Here is a 15000-nt window from a genome sequence, read left to right on the forward strand (position 1 = left end):
ACTTCTTCTCCTCCCTCTCTATCTCTTCCTCCTTATGCTCCTCCTCTTCCCTACTTCACCTCGCCTTCGCTCTCTCCATCCTCCTCTTTCTATATTTTTTTTTCGAACTTTTACTCTTATCTTTTATTTTCCATTTCTCTCTCCCTCCCATCTTCCCTTCCTCTATTCTCATCATATTTCCCTCTCCTCTTTCTTTCACTCCCTCCCTCTTCTCCCTCTCCCTCTCCCCACTTTTTCTTTCCCCTTTCTATCCTCCCCCCCATCCACACATTAGGTCACGCCACCACCTCAACAAACCGCCTTCAAGGTAATCCCCCCCCCTCCCCCCTTTCGTAATCCCTCTCGCAGCGAGCAAATCCTAGCCCCATGCCCCCTCCCCATCCACCCCCTACCCTGACCCCCATTCCCAAGTCCCTCCTCCCCAACCCCTACCCTCCTTCCCACCCCTCCCTACCCCCATTACCCAGTCCCTACTCCCCCTACCCCCTTCCCTCCTACCCAACCCTCGCCCCTACCCCAACTCCCGAGTCGTCCGACGACGCTAAAATAACAACTTTTAATGCCCCTTTTCACGGCCGTCCGGATAGCAGTCGTAACATGGGAGAGACAAACGTACAAACGCACGGACAAACAGACACATAGGCACAGACTGACAGGCAGGTACGCACACAAACATACATACATACAAAAATGCACACACACACACACACACACACACACACACACACACACACACACACACACACACACACACACACACACACACACACACACACACACACACACACACATACCAACGCCACCCAAATCCCCCCCCCCCCCCAACACATCACGTGACCTGAACGGCGCTAGAGCACTGACATTAAGATCAAATTGAACGTAAAGACGCATCAAGATAAAAGTACCCGTTCAGCGTGAGACTCGTCACTCTTGTCTTGTGTTCTTCACACTTTCTCCTTTCTTTTGTTTTACTCTTGTTTCCTGTCTTTATTTAATTTGTTTTGGTCTTTTCTTATCGTTTATTTTTTTTTTCGTTCGCAGTTCTATTACAGTTTATTTTCTCTATTTCGTATAATTTCTTTGGATTTATTTCTCAGTTTATTCCTACTTTAATGATTTTTTTCAATGCCTTCCTTACTGTACTTTCTTGTGTAGATTTTTTCTCATCATTTGTATTACCATTCCTCTTCGATTTTTTCCATCCTATTCCCTTTTTTTCATCTGTCTTCAATGCGACTTTCCTCCTCATTTTTTCCTCTTTGATCCTCAATCTGCTTCCATTTCCTTCATCCCTTCTCCTCCCACCCCCTTCCTCCTTCAATCCTACTCCTTTTAATCCTTCATCTCCACCCCTTTCTTCTTCAATCCTTCTCCCCTCCATTCCTCCTCCTTCGCAAAATCTTCCGTCTTTATTCCTCCTCCCTCTATTTTTCTTCATTCCTCCCAAATTCCAAAATCTCCTCCTTTTTCTCTTTAATCCACCCCTTTCCCTTTCTTCTTCAATCCTTCTCCCTTCCTTATTCCTCCATCCTGAATCCTATTCTATTCCCTTCCTTCTTCCTCCGTCCTTAATTCTCCTTCCTTCCTTCTTCCTCTATCCTCCATCCTTCCTTCTCCATCTATCCTCAAAATTCCCCCTTCCTCCTTCCTCTATCTTCAATCCTCTTCCCTTCCTTCCTCTGTTTCCTCAAGCCTTCCTCTCTTCCTTCTCCCTTCATCCTCAATGCTCCTCCCTTCTTCCTCAATCCTCCTCCCTTCCTTCCTGTATCCTCAACCCTCCTCCCTTCCTTCCTTCTTCCAACCTCAATTCTCCTCTCATCCTTTTTTCTTCCCTCTCTTCTTCATCTTCCCTTTTTCTTCAGGTCGCCACACTCTTCATTTCTTACTCGGGTCCCAAAGTTTTCCTGAAAACCCCTATGCAAAAAATTATTCAAAGAGCAGACACATTTCCAAACGTTTCAACTGCTACATTTTTTTATTTTTTATTTTTTAAACATTATGGGCTTAAAGAAAAAGATATATACCCAAAAGTAGAGTTTAAAGAAAGACGAGAAAAAAACATAGAGGAAGTTTCTCTTTTTCCTCAAAAGTTTACACTAACAACATTCTGGAAGCGGAAAAAAAAGAATAAATAAATAAAAAGGTATCTGGAATTATGGCGAAAAATAAAAACTTCTGCAATTGGGGCAAAATCTATTCTGAAAATCATAAACACTTACTGAATCCATGTGCAATACTGATGATGATGATGATGATGATGATGACGATGACGATGATGACGATGATGATGACGACGACAATGACGATGATGATGATGATGATGACTACGATGATGATGATGATGATGATGATGATAATGATGACGACGACGACGATGATGATAATAATAATAATAATATATTAATACTACTATTACTACTACTACTAATAATAATAACCATAACTACAACAATAACAATACTACTACTACTAATGATGATGATGATAATGACGATAACAACAATAAAGCAAACAAAATAATATCAATAATAATGATAAAAAATGTGATCATCAACATCGCCCTCACAATCGAAACAGCAACAACAAATATCATCAAAACTCAAAAAAGAGAGAGAAGAGAGAAGAGGGAAGAAAGACGAACGAAGAACGAAGAAAGAAGAGAAAAGAAACAAAGAGAGCGAAAGAAGTGATCGAAACAAAAAAGAGATAGAGCGACGGGAAAAAAAACATACGCATATTCTCATAATACCAAAACATACCTACACAACACTACAAATAATACTACAACACAATACCCCTACCGACGCTCCACCCCCCAACCCACCCACACACCCACCAACCACTCACCTTCGACCTTGAGGTAGATCCAGGGCGAGTGCCTGGTGCCGGCCGAACTCCTGGCGGTGCAGCGGTACCAGTCCTCGGCCTCCTTGCCCACCGCGTCCCACCTCACGCCCTTGTCGTCCACTCGCACGCCCAGACGAGCTGAAAAAACGAAAAACGATAAAGACGATGAGTATGGTGAGAATAATGGGGATAAAGAGAGTATCAATAGTCCGATAATGAGATAAGAAGAGGACGGAATTGATAAGAAAGGAGGATAATGAGATAAGAATAAGAGCGATTGAAAACAAAAGGTGATAATGAGGTAAGAAGAGGAAGGAGTGATAACAAAAGGTGATAATGAGATAAGAAGAGGAGGGAGTGATAACAAAAGGGTAGAATGGAATAAGGACAAGAGAGACAGATAACAAAGGAGGATAATGAGATAAGAACTAGTGGGGCTGATAACAAGAGGACAATGAGATACGAATTAGAGGGACTGATAGAGAGACAAAGGAGAAAGAAAATAATAAAAGGGCAATTGATAACATTGGTAATAATTAGACAAAACCATTGGGAATTGATAGCAAATGACGATCAGAATTACAAGAACAACAAACACTGACAAAAACAACAACAAAATTAATAAATAAAAATGAAAGTGATAAGAACGGAAGACACGAAAACGACAACAAAAACAGGGATTGATACCAAGATCAGCAGGAATAGCATGAACAAATAATGACTAATAAATAAATAAATAAATAAATAAGTATATAAGAAGAATAAAAAACAATGAGGTTTATGACAATGACAAGAAGAAAGCCAAAGGAGAATCCTTAACAACAACAGAAAACAGTGACAAAAATGGCAATAAAAACAGTGTTATCAAGATCATCAACAACAATAACAAAGGACCAAGATTTATGACAAAAAAATAAAAATAAAAATCAGGAGATGAAGAGAAAGAGCACATCAAAGAATAAGAGAAAAGAAAAGAGAGAAAAAAAGGAAAAAAGTAACGAGGTAGTGACGTAGAAAATATGAGAATAATTAAAACAAAATAAAATAAAAAAACAAGAGATGAAAGATAAAAAAGTTAAGTGAAGAGAATAACCAAAGAAAGAAGAAAAGACGGATGCAAATAATGAAAACCAGATAACGAGAACAAGGCTAAGAGAACGATAAAAACAGAATGCATAACAGACAACCGAGGATGAATTAAAAAAATAAATACCACGAAAATTATAACGAGAATAACAAGAAAAAGTCTCGAATAAGAAACAAAGACAACAAAAAAACGAAAAGAACGACAGAAACAAGGGGAGAAAGACAAAAATAACTGAAGATTACAAGACATACATAAACACAAGAACAAACATACACAAATAAAGAACAAAATAAAATAAACAAAAACAAACAATATAAAATAAACAAGAACAAATAAAATAAAATAATCAAGAGCAAACGAAACAAAAAACAAAAATAAAATAAAATAAAATAAACAATAACAAACAAAAACAAAACAAACTAGAACAAACAAACAATAACAAACAAAACAAAAACAAACAAACACCCAGACCACGGCCAGCGGAGCATTAATTACCATTGCGCGCGACAGTGACGATGAATAATAACAACAATAGCAACGAAGGTGTAATTAGTCTTTGTGTTCGTATATTCCATAATAAATGCAGATAATTATCATAATTGCAAAAGCGGCGACCATTACACGCAGCGACATTCCCGATATTGCATGGCAAATAAGGGGGGAAAAAAACTTGCAACGAGACATGACCATCAAATTCCTAAATGGAGTGGAAAAAAGAGAAATTGGGTGATAAACGAGGAGGATGGAACAGATGGGAGTAAACAAAGAAAAAAAAGTGGAAAGAGGAAGTGGGGGAAATAGAGTAAAGGAAGGTCATTGAAAGAGAAAGAGAGAGAGAGAGAAAGAGAGAGAGAGAGAGAGGGAGAGGGAGAGAGGGAGAGAGAAAGAAGAGAGAGAGAAAGAAGAGACAGAGAGAGAGAGAGAAGAGAGAGAGAAAGAAGAGAGAGAGAGAGAGAGAGAGAAGAGAGAGAGAGAAGAGAGAGGTTTAAGAATAGGGAGAGGGAGAGAGAGAGAGAGGGAGGGAGAGGGAGAGGGGAGGGGGGGAGAGGGAGAGGGGGAGGGAGAGGGAGGAGAGGAGGGAAGGGAGAGGGGAGGGAGAGGGAGAGAGAGGGAGGGAGAGAGAGAGAGAGAGAGAGAGAGAGAGAGAGAGAGAGAGAGAGAGAGAGAGAGAGAGAGAGAGAGAGAGAGAGAGAGAGAGAGAGAGAGAGAGAGAGAGAGAGAGAGAGAGAGAGAGAGAGGAGAGGGAGAGAGAAGGGAGAGAGAGGGAGAGAGAGAAGAGGGAGAGAGAGAGGGAGAGGGTGAGGGAGAGAGAGAGAGAGAGAGAGAAGAGAGAGAGAGAGAGAGAGAGAGAGAGAGAGAGAGAGAGAGAGAGAGAGAGAGAGAGAAAGAGAGAGAGAGAGAGAGAAAAGAAATTCAGATTCAAATTCTGAATACTTTATTCCCCTGGTTACAACTATTTATTTTTTATTTTTTACAGAAACGGAAATCAAATAAATGATCATTAAAACAACGAAACGAAATAAGCAACAAAAAAATATAAAACCCCGCTGACAAAACTTGACAACAAACGTATGATTAATTTACGAAAACAAACAACAAACCTTTCACTAATTACCAACTCGATTTTACAGGTTACTTCAATACGCGGACAAAAAAAAAAAAGGCAAAGATTAAAAAATAAATCAACGAAGAGGATAAAGACGAAAGGTGACAAGGATAATAACACGGAGAGGAGGTAATGCCGATAATAATAACAATAAAATAGACACGCCATTACGTAGGCTCCCCCGCCGGACACGCCTCTCCCACCCGCAGGCGACGCGGCGGGGGGCGGAGGTCGGTGGGCAGGGGGAGGGGGGGTCTCACCTCGCTCTCCCGCGCCTTTAGTCGAATTCTCTTTTTCCTCTTTATTTTATTTTCCTTTTTGTCAGGTGAGTTTTTCTTTTTCATCTTCTTCCGTCTATCTATTTCTGTTTTTTCGTGCACTTTTTTCTAACATTTTTTTCTTTAATCCTCTCTTCCTCTCTCTCTCTCTCTCTCTTCCCTACAATCCTCTTCAACAACACCGAGAGCCACAACCCTCCCTCCCCCCACCGCAACAACACCAACAACCCTCCCTCCCTCCCCACCCCCCCACCGCAACAACAACACCCCCAGCCACAACAACAACAAAGAAGCCTAATTACTCCCCTAAACCGGAAAGCAGAAAAAAATTGTCGTCCCACCGAGCAGCTGAAGAGATAATTTCACGGGACACAAAATATGCAGATGTCAGGTTGGACGGCTGACGCTCTGCCTCTGACGGTCGCGCGGGCGGGGCGCTCCCGTGCTTGCCCTCTTGCATTCACTCCCCGGCTCTCTCTGTCTTTGTCTGTCTGTGTGTCTCTGTCTCTTTCTTTATTTCTTAATCTTTCTTTATCTCTCTCCCTCTCTTTCTTCCTTCCCCTCTCGCTCTCGCTCTCGCTCTGTGTGTGTGTGTGTGTGTGTGTGTGTGTGTGTGTGTGTGTGTGTGTGTGTGTGTGTGTGTGTGTGTGTGTGTGTGTGTGTGTGTGTGTGTGTGTGTGTGTGTGTTTTGAATACATTCACGTTACATGTACGTATACAAATATACACACAAACATACACATACACAAACACACTCTCCCAAAAATAAATCTCACCTCTCTTTTTCAAATGCGCCTTTACATATATATAAACTCCAAAATATGATACAGCCCCGAACATAAAACACGAAAGAGCGAAAGAGGAAAAGACTAAAAAGACCCGCTTCATGGCCAGCAATTTGCAAGCTAAGTGGCCTAAAATTGATAAATAGAGCTATCATTCTTCGGGGGGAAAGGAGGACAGAGTTGAAGAGGGCTGTCCGAGATAATGAATCCCGTGTCCCGCTGACAGGCGAAGGGACGGAGGGGAGGGCTTTTTTTTCCACGCCCTTCTTCCCTTCCCTTTCCACGCCCTTCTCCCTCTCCACGCCCTCCTTCCCTTCCCTTTCCACGCCCTTCTCCCTCTCCACGCCCTCCTTCCCTTCCCTTTCCAGGCCCTTCTTCCTTTCCCTTTCCACTCCCTCCTCCCTCTACGCCCTCCTTCCCTCTCCACTCCCTCTACGCCCTCCTTCCCTTCCCTTTCCACGCCCTTCTCCCTCTCCACGCCCTCCTTCCCTCTCCACTCCCTCTATGCTCTCCTTCCCTCTCCACGTCCTCTTCCCCTTTCCACTCCATCCTTCCCTTCCCTTTCCACGCCCTTCTCCTCTTTCCACGCCTTCCTCCCTTTTTCCACGCCCTCCTCCCCTTTTCTACGCCCTTAATCCCTCTCCACGCCCTCCTTCCCTTCCCTATCCATGCCCTTCTCCCTTTTCCATGCCCTCCTTCCCTCTCCACGCCATCGTATTTCGTTTTCCTTTTTAGAAATTTCCCCCTCTTATCCCTTTTCAGCTCTCCCTTTCACTTCCATCTCTCCATCTCATCACCATCCCTTTTCTTCCCTTATCCCCCCTTTCCTCTCCCCTTCTTCCACCTTTTTTCTTCCCTTCTTCCCCCCTTTTCTCTTCACTATTCCTCCCCCCCCCAATCCGCGTGCCTCCATGACCCAATAACCGAGAACTTTGTGAGTCACGAAGAACCAGAAAAGTCGTGACTGGTCCACAAGACTGCGTGTACATGTGTGTGTGTGTGTGTGTGTGTGTGTGTGTGTGTGTGTGTGTGTGTGTGTGTGTGTGTGTGTGTGTGTGTGTGTGTGTGTGTGTGTGTGTGTGTGTGTGTGTGTGTGTGCGTGCGTGCGTGCGTGTGCGTGCGCGTGTTTGCCTATTTACGTGCGTACATGTACAAGACGAAAGAGAGCGCCCACGCCTGTTCGAGTGCACACACGCGTCCCCTCCCCCCGCCCGCGCCCTCACACACCTTGCCTCGCGCCCGGCGGGCCCCCTCCCACATAACTCGGCCGGGTCGCGCCGCCAACAGCCCCGAGGCACTAAAGAGCCCGCAATCACCAACCTGCGCCTCCTCCCCCTCTCCCTCCCCCCTTCCCCCTCCCGCCCATAACTGCTCCGCGATACACGACCAACAACACACATTCCGGCCTAATCTACATCGCCGCTAAGTCCCAATATCCCACGATCTACAACGCCCCATTGAGCCTAATATACACGCGCATAACAACCCAGGATCGCATGAATTAGAACAGGAAGGAAGGAAGGAAGGAAGGAGGGGAGGAGATGAGAGGGAGAACAGGGAGGGAGGGAGGAAGGGAGGGAGAGAGAGGGGGGGGGTGTTAAGCGTATTAGTCTTCTCCTCAATTCCATTCCCCTTTCCCTCCTTCCACTCCCCCCCCCCCCCGCATCCCATTCAAACCCCCAACAATTCCAGAAATTTCCAACCGCGTAACAATAGCTCACGTGAAGGACCTCTTATGTCCCGGCACTAACCCGATCCGCCGTCCCTGTCCCCCCTTCCCCTCTTCCACCTTCCCCTCTCCCTTCTCTCCCCACCTTCCCCTCATCACCTCTATTCTTCTCCTCTCCCTTCTCTTCCCCTCTTCCCCTCATCACCTCCTTCTCTCTCGTCTCCCTCCTTCCCCTCTTCCACCTTCCCCTCTCCCTTCTCTTCCCCATCTTCCCTTCACCACCTTCCCTCTCCTCTCCCTTCTCTCCATCACCTCCTTCCCTCTTCTCTCCTTTCTCTCCCCATCGTCCCCTCATCACCTCCTTCCGCCTCTTCTCTCCTTTCACCCCCTTTCTTTCTCTCTAACATCCCCTCCTCCTCTCATTCCCTTCTCTCTGCCTCATCTCTCTCCTTACCACATCCCCAGCTCCCCTCATCCTTCTCCTCACCTTCACCTCTCCCCTCCCTCTATCCAGCTCCCCTCATCCCTCTCTTCACCTTCTCTCTCCTCTCACCCCTCTTTTCACCTTCCCTTCTCCCCTCATCCCTCCTCCTCTCCATCAATCCTCACCCTTCTCCTCACCTTCCCCTCTCCCCTCACCCTCCTCTCCAGCTCCCCCTCATCCCCTTCCCCCTCTCCTCACCTTCCCCTCTCCCCTCTCCCTTCACTCCTCCTTCTCTCCAGCTTCCCCTTACCCCTTTCCTCACCTTCCCTTTTCCCCTCACCCCTCTCCCCACAATCCCCTCATCCCTCCCCTCTCCCCTCACCCCTCACCCCCACACGCCTCTCGAATTCACGAATCGTCCTATTCACGCGGGGCGGAGAGCGACGGCGAGTAACGACTTGAGGACAATGGACGGCGGAGGATGACTGCGGCGACTTACGACTGATGGAAAGGACGTATTTTCGTGGATATGAGGGTCCGGCGCTGGGGCGAGGGCGAGGGCGGGGGCGAGGAGGAGGTGGCGGAAGGGGAAGAGGGAAGGGGAGGGGGGAGGAGGAGGAGGAGAAAGTAGAAGGAAAGAAGGAAGGGGAGAGGAGGAGGTAGAGGAAGGGGAAGGGGGAGGAGGGGGAGGAGGTGGCGGAAGGGGAGGGAAGGGGAGGGATGGAGGAGGAGAAGGTAGGAAGGAAAGAAGGAAAGGGAGAGGAGGGGGAAGGGAAGAGGAAGGAGGAGGTGGAGGAAGAGAGGAAGGAGGGAGGAGAGGTAGAGGTGGAAGTAGGGGAAAGGAGGAGGGGAAAGAAATAAGGATGTGTAAGAGATGAAGGGAAAGGAGAAGAATAGGTAGATGATGAAGAGAAAGAGGACGAGGAAGATTAGAAGGAGGATGGGGAGTAGGTGAAGGATAGAAAGGATATAGAGGAGGGTTGATGGACGGGTAGGAAAAGGAAGAAGAGGAGGGCGGTAGGAAAGGCAAAAGGATGAAGTTGAGACGAAGAAGGAGGAGGAGGAGGATGGCGATAGAAAGGAAGCGGATGAGGATGGATGAGAGTAGAGGAGAATGGATAGGATGTGAAAAACGAGAAGAAAGAGGAGGAGAAAGAGGAGGAGGCGGGTGTAGGAGCAGTATCTCTAACGTGAAGGGTAATCTATCTTGTCATTTACAACTTGCTTTAAGCACCACCATGTGTGTGTACTGGCACTGTGCCACGGGGAAATAATCACTGGGAAAGGAAAGCAGAAAGAAAGAAAGAAAGAAAGAGCGAGAGAGAGAGAGGGGGGAGAGGGAGAAGGAGAGAGAGAGAGAGAGAGAGAGAGAGAGAGAGAGAGAGAGAGAGAGAGAGAGAGAGAGAGAGAGAGAGAGAGAGAGAGAGAGAGAGAGAGAGAGAGGAACCAATAAAGACAGAGAAATACAAAGGGAGGAACCGAGAAATAGAGAAACAGAGACAGCGAGGAACCAAGAGAGAGAGAGAGAGAGAGAGAGAGAGAGAGAGAGAGAGAGAGAGAGAGAGAGAGAGAGAGAGAGAGAGAGAGAGAGAGAGAGTAAGCGCAAACATTTCCCCTTAATGCTGTTCGACAGGTCACGTAACCACATGACGGCGCGGCCAGTCCCCGTCACGTTAATGCAAATGTAAATGTAACGCGGGTGGCAGTCACCGCAGAGTTTTCACGCCTCGTAAACACCCAATCCCTCCCTCCCCTCCCCTCCCCTCCCCCCGCCCCAAGCGCTCCCATCACTCCGAACCACAGCGTCAGAACTGAAGCCAAAAGCCCGTGAACGCTTAAACCCAACTTTTAAAACCCTAAAAAAGTACAATGAAACGTTTAAAACCATAAAAAATATATAGAAACGTTTAAAACTCTAAAAAGTACATACCAACGTTTGACCACATTATTCCCCAAAACACCCACCTGCTACACCCCTACATACTAGAGAACAACATACTGGTCCACACAACCACATAAACAACAACATAAAGAAGACAGCAAAATAAGAAAATACCCTATCTACAAATCCCACGAATGGTAATCCCAAAAAGAAAAGAAAAGAAAAAAGGAAAATCAGAACAGAGGGAATGACGGGGCAAGAGAGATTAAAAGCTTACAGATCGTGAGCATTTGCCTGATGCGACGTCCCGACCGTCCAAAGTTTATAAAGCACGGGCGGGACTTAAGAGAGACACGCTATTCCCAGAATGACATGGCTGGAAGGGCGGGGAGGGGAAAAGAGGGAAGGGTTGGGGTGGTTCGGTGAGGGGAAGAGAGGGGAGAGGAGAGAGAGGGGGAGGAGGAGAAAGGAAAGGGGAAGAGAGGAGAGGAAGGGAGGGGAAAGGAGAAGGAAGAGGAAGAGAAGAATGGTAAGGAGAGGGAAGAGGAAGAGAAGAAAGGTAAAGGGGAAGAGAGGAGATGAAAGGAAAGGAGAGGGAAGAGGAAGATAAGAGAGGAAAAGGGGAAAAGAGGAGATGAGAGGAAGGGGAAGAGAGGGAGAGGAAAAAGGAGGAGAAGAGAGAAAGGGGAAGGGGTAGAGGAAAGGGAAGGGGAGGAGAAACTGGGGGGAAGGGAAGGGGGAGGAGAATCTGGGGAAGGAGGAAGGAAGGAAGAAGTAGGGGAGAGGGAAGGAAAGGAGGGGAAGATACAGGGAAAGAGGGAGAAGGTTGAGGGGATGGAGGGATATTGGGAGGAGAAGGGGGAGGGGAATGGGGGGGGGGGGGCAGAGAAACGAAATTCAACTCATTGATCCCGCCTTAGAACATGGCGTGACAACCTCATAAAGTGCCATTGATTGTTACGACAGTGGTGTATTAATGTGAACGCGGTGGTAAGCTTTTCATTCGCAGTGTGTGTGTGTGTGTGTGTGTGTGTGTGTGTGTGTGTGTGTGTGTGTGTGTGTGTGTGTGTGTGTGTGTGTGTGTGTGTGTGTGTGTGTGTGTGTGTGTGTGTGTGTGTGTGTGTGTGTGTGCGTGTGCGTGTGCGTGTGCGTGTGTGTGTGCGTGTGCGTGTGTATGTGTGCGTGTGTGTGTGTGTGTGTGTGTCCACACACGCCTAGGCGTATGTATATAGTATACGTGTTTGTATGTCAGTGTATGTCATTACGGTACACATAATTACGGTACACACATATGGATGTTCATCTACCTACACGTACATACATTCATATCTCAGGCTATATTTTTGTCTCCTACGTGCGTGTACATAAGAGTATGTGTGTAACTACCGTATGACTCACAATCACGTCACCTACCCCTCATATGCCTCACAGTTCGCCTCCTCCCACCTACTGTCCCCTGCTCCCCACATTTACCCATTATTTCCTTCACACCTTCCGTTCTCCCCAATTCTGTATCAAAAGAGGTTCGGTTTGGCTGCGTCTGCGGGTTTCTAAAAAGTCTATCTGAATATTTAATTTTCTTTTTCTCGCAAACCAAAGTGCGCGTCACGTGATCACTTGAATCATTTAGTCTCGCTTGTCAAGGATGGCAGGAAGGGAGAGCGGCGAGTGAGGGGAAAGGGAAGAAGAGGTAGAAGGAAGGGATAGTGGGAAAGGGAAGAGGGAGAGAAGGAAGGGGGAAAAGGGAAGGACGGGGAGGGGGAGGAGAGGGAGAGGGGAAGAGCGGGAAAAAGAGAGGAGGAGAGGGGGAGGGAGAGAGGAGGAAAGGGGGAAAGGAGGAAAGGGAGAGGGAAAGAGGGGAAAGGGAGAGAGGGGAGAAAGAGGGGGAGAAAGAGGGAGAGAGGAGAGAGAGAGAGAGAGAGAGAGGGAGAGGGGGAGAGAGAGAGAGAGAGAGAGAGAGAGAGAGAGAGAGAGAGAGAGAGAAAGAGAAAGAGAGAAAGAGAGAAAGAGAGAGAAAGAGAGAGAAATAGATGCAAATACAGAGAGAGGCAGACAAACAGACAAAGATAAAAAAAAAAAAAAAGGAGCGACACCCTTATTTTCACAAGGAGCCCAACGCAAACCCATCCGCGAACCCAAACAGGGACCGGCACTCGACCACCTGTGCCAGAGTGCCAAAACAGAGCCAGCTACTCACCGGGGTCATTGTTGATCTTGCCCGTCTTCTGGGAGTGCCACACGAGCTTGGGGTGCGGCGCGCCCGTGGCCTGGCAGGGCAGCAGGACGGCGTCGCCCACCTCGACCGTCACGTTGGCCGGCGTCACGATCAGCTCCGGACCTGAGGGAAGATGGGCGTCGTTAGAAGTAGTCGTGTTGAATTATGCTGTCATGCTGAATTATGTTGCAATACTGAATTATGCTACAATGCTATATTATGTTGTCATGCTGAATTTTGCTGTCATGCTGAATTTTGCTGTCATGTTGAATTATGTTGTCATGCTGAATTATGCTGTCATGCTTAATTTTGCTGTCATGCCGAATTAGGTTTTGACAGACAATTTTCACCGAGAGAAATCTTGAGAAAAAAAATATATATATATATATATATATATTGCTAAGTTCATAACGAGATGCAGCAGGCGCGCTTCTATTAAATGTCCACCTGAATTTCGGTGACGATCAAATCCAAACGCAGCCGTCACACCTCTTGTGCTGTGACGTGTTCGTTCTCGTTTGCACCTCATTGCACAACGAAAAATCATACCGATATAAATTCTCTAACAAAACACACACATAGAAAAAAAAATCTTCAAAAAATGCACTGGAAAAAAAACAACCCCTCTAAAAAAACAAAAAAACACGCACATTAAAAAAGCACATAAAAAATCTTTTAAAAAATGCACCGAAAAAATACCCCCCTCCCTAATAAGGCAAAAAAAAAATCACCAACCATAACCTCGATAACACGATAACCCACCCCCACCCCCACCCCCACCCCACCCCACCAATGCCTCGAAACACATCCTGCAGGTATAACTAAGTTCCGGCGCCTGCACACACACTGGCCACGGGCACCGGCATCCTAATTAACGAAGCAAACCCACCGAACACAATTTCACTTCATATAATAAGTCGCCGCACACCGCCGTAATTAATTAAATAAGTCAGCACGGATCATAATTCCGGCCGGCCAGCCTTGCCTTCGAGCGCGCCGACTTTCCAAAATATGTTGTTTACATTTATGAAGCCGAGAGGAATATTGCGTCGCCGGCGTTTGCACGAGGGATCCCTCGGCGCACAAAGGGTCGCGCGCCTCGTCACGTGACCCGCAACAATGGGCCTCCTCAAGCATGATGCAACGATGAATAATTATATCTCCGCGAGGGAAGTAATACCCCGCAAACTATTGGAAAAATGTACATCCTTTTGAAATAATTAATAAAATAAACAAATAAATGAATAAATTAATAAAATAAACAATAAATGAATAAATAAATAAAATAAACAAATAAATGAATAAACAAATAAAACACAAAAAGTAATAAAATGAAAAACAATTAAAAAATATATATATTCTATAAATGTGGACCCTCACAAGACACACTCCCTGAACCAAAACGTTCCCCGCTTCTCGAAGAATAATTGCACCAAACAGAACTCCATAAAAAAAACATCAGAATTCCATTTAAAAAAAAAGAGAAAAACAGAAGAAAAAAACCCAGCAAGGGCAAAAAGAGGGAGAGGGAAAAACCCAAAACACACGAACTTCCGACGCAAAAGCTGTAGCGTAATTATGCTGGCGCGCCACGCTAGCATTAACATCCGCAAGAACAAAAACAAATAAAAGTGAGAAAACAAAATAGAAAAAAAATAAAACAAACTCGCATCACTTGAATAAATCCTACCGGACTCCAACAGGTAAAAGCCTCTCTTAAATAATCCGCAAGCAATAGAAAAAAAGAAAGGAAAAATAAAGAGGAATAGAAAGAGAAAAAAACAAAGAGAGAGAGAGAGAGAGAGAGAGAGAGAGAGAGAGAGAGAGAGAGAGAGAGAGAGAGAGAGAGAGAGAGAGAGAGTGAGAGAGAGAGAGAGAGAGAGAGAGAGAGAGAGAGAGAGAGAGAGAGAGAGAGAGAGAGAGAGAGAGAGAGAGAGAGAGAGAGAGAGAGAGAGAGAGAAGTACACAAAAATAGACAGAAGAATTCGATCCACCCATAGCTATGAGGTCACCCAAACACCAGCAAAACATACGGCCTCTTTTACCCACACACAAAAAAAGGTAGAATTAACCCCCCCACAACCCACCCCGCCCCCATCCTTACCCCAATCTCCCCCACCCCCATCCCCCTTTTACGGAAGGAGGAGAATAAGGGAAGAGGGAAGGGGAGGGGAGCGAGAGGGCTTTCAATCTTCCTCCCCATCCAT

General features: G+C 46.2%; 1 protein-coding gene across 5 annotated transcripts in view; it reads right to left on the bottom strand.

Annotated features, from left to right (window-relative positions):
- Positions 1-15000, bottom strand: part of LOC138859384 (tyrosine-protein kinase transmembrane receptor Ror2-like) — a 326276-nt gene that overhangs the window by 106640 nt on the left and 204636 nt on the right. For all 5 annotated transcript variants that reach the window (XM_070114261.1, XM_070114260.1, XM_070114259.1 and 2 more), the window contains 2 exons: positions 12776-12916; positions 2848-2985 (listed from right to left, as the gene is read on the bottom strand). In XM_070114261.1, the coding sequence (XP_069970362.1) occupies positions 2848-2985; positions 12776-12916 (279 nt within the window). The remainder of the gene's footprint in view (positions 1-2847; positions 2986-12775; positions 12917-15000) is intronic.

Source organism: Penaeus vannamei, chromosome 35 (assembly GCF_042767895.1).
Source record: "Penaeus vannamei isolate JL-2024 chromosome 35, ASM4276789v1, whole genome shotgun sequence".
Taxonomy (NCBI): Eukaryota; Metazoa; Arthropoda; class Malacostraca; order Decapoda; family Penaeidae; genus Penaeus; species Penaeus vannamei.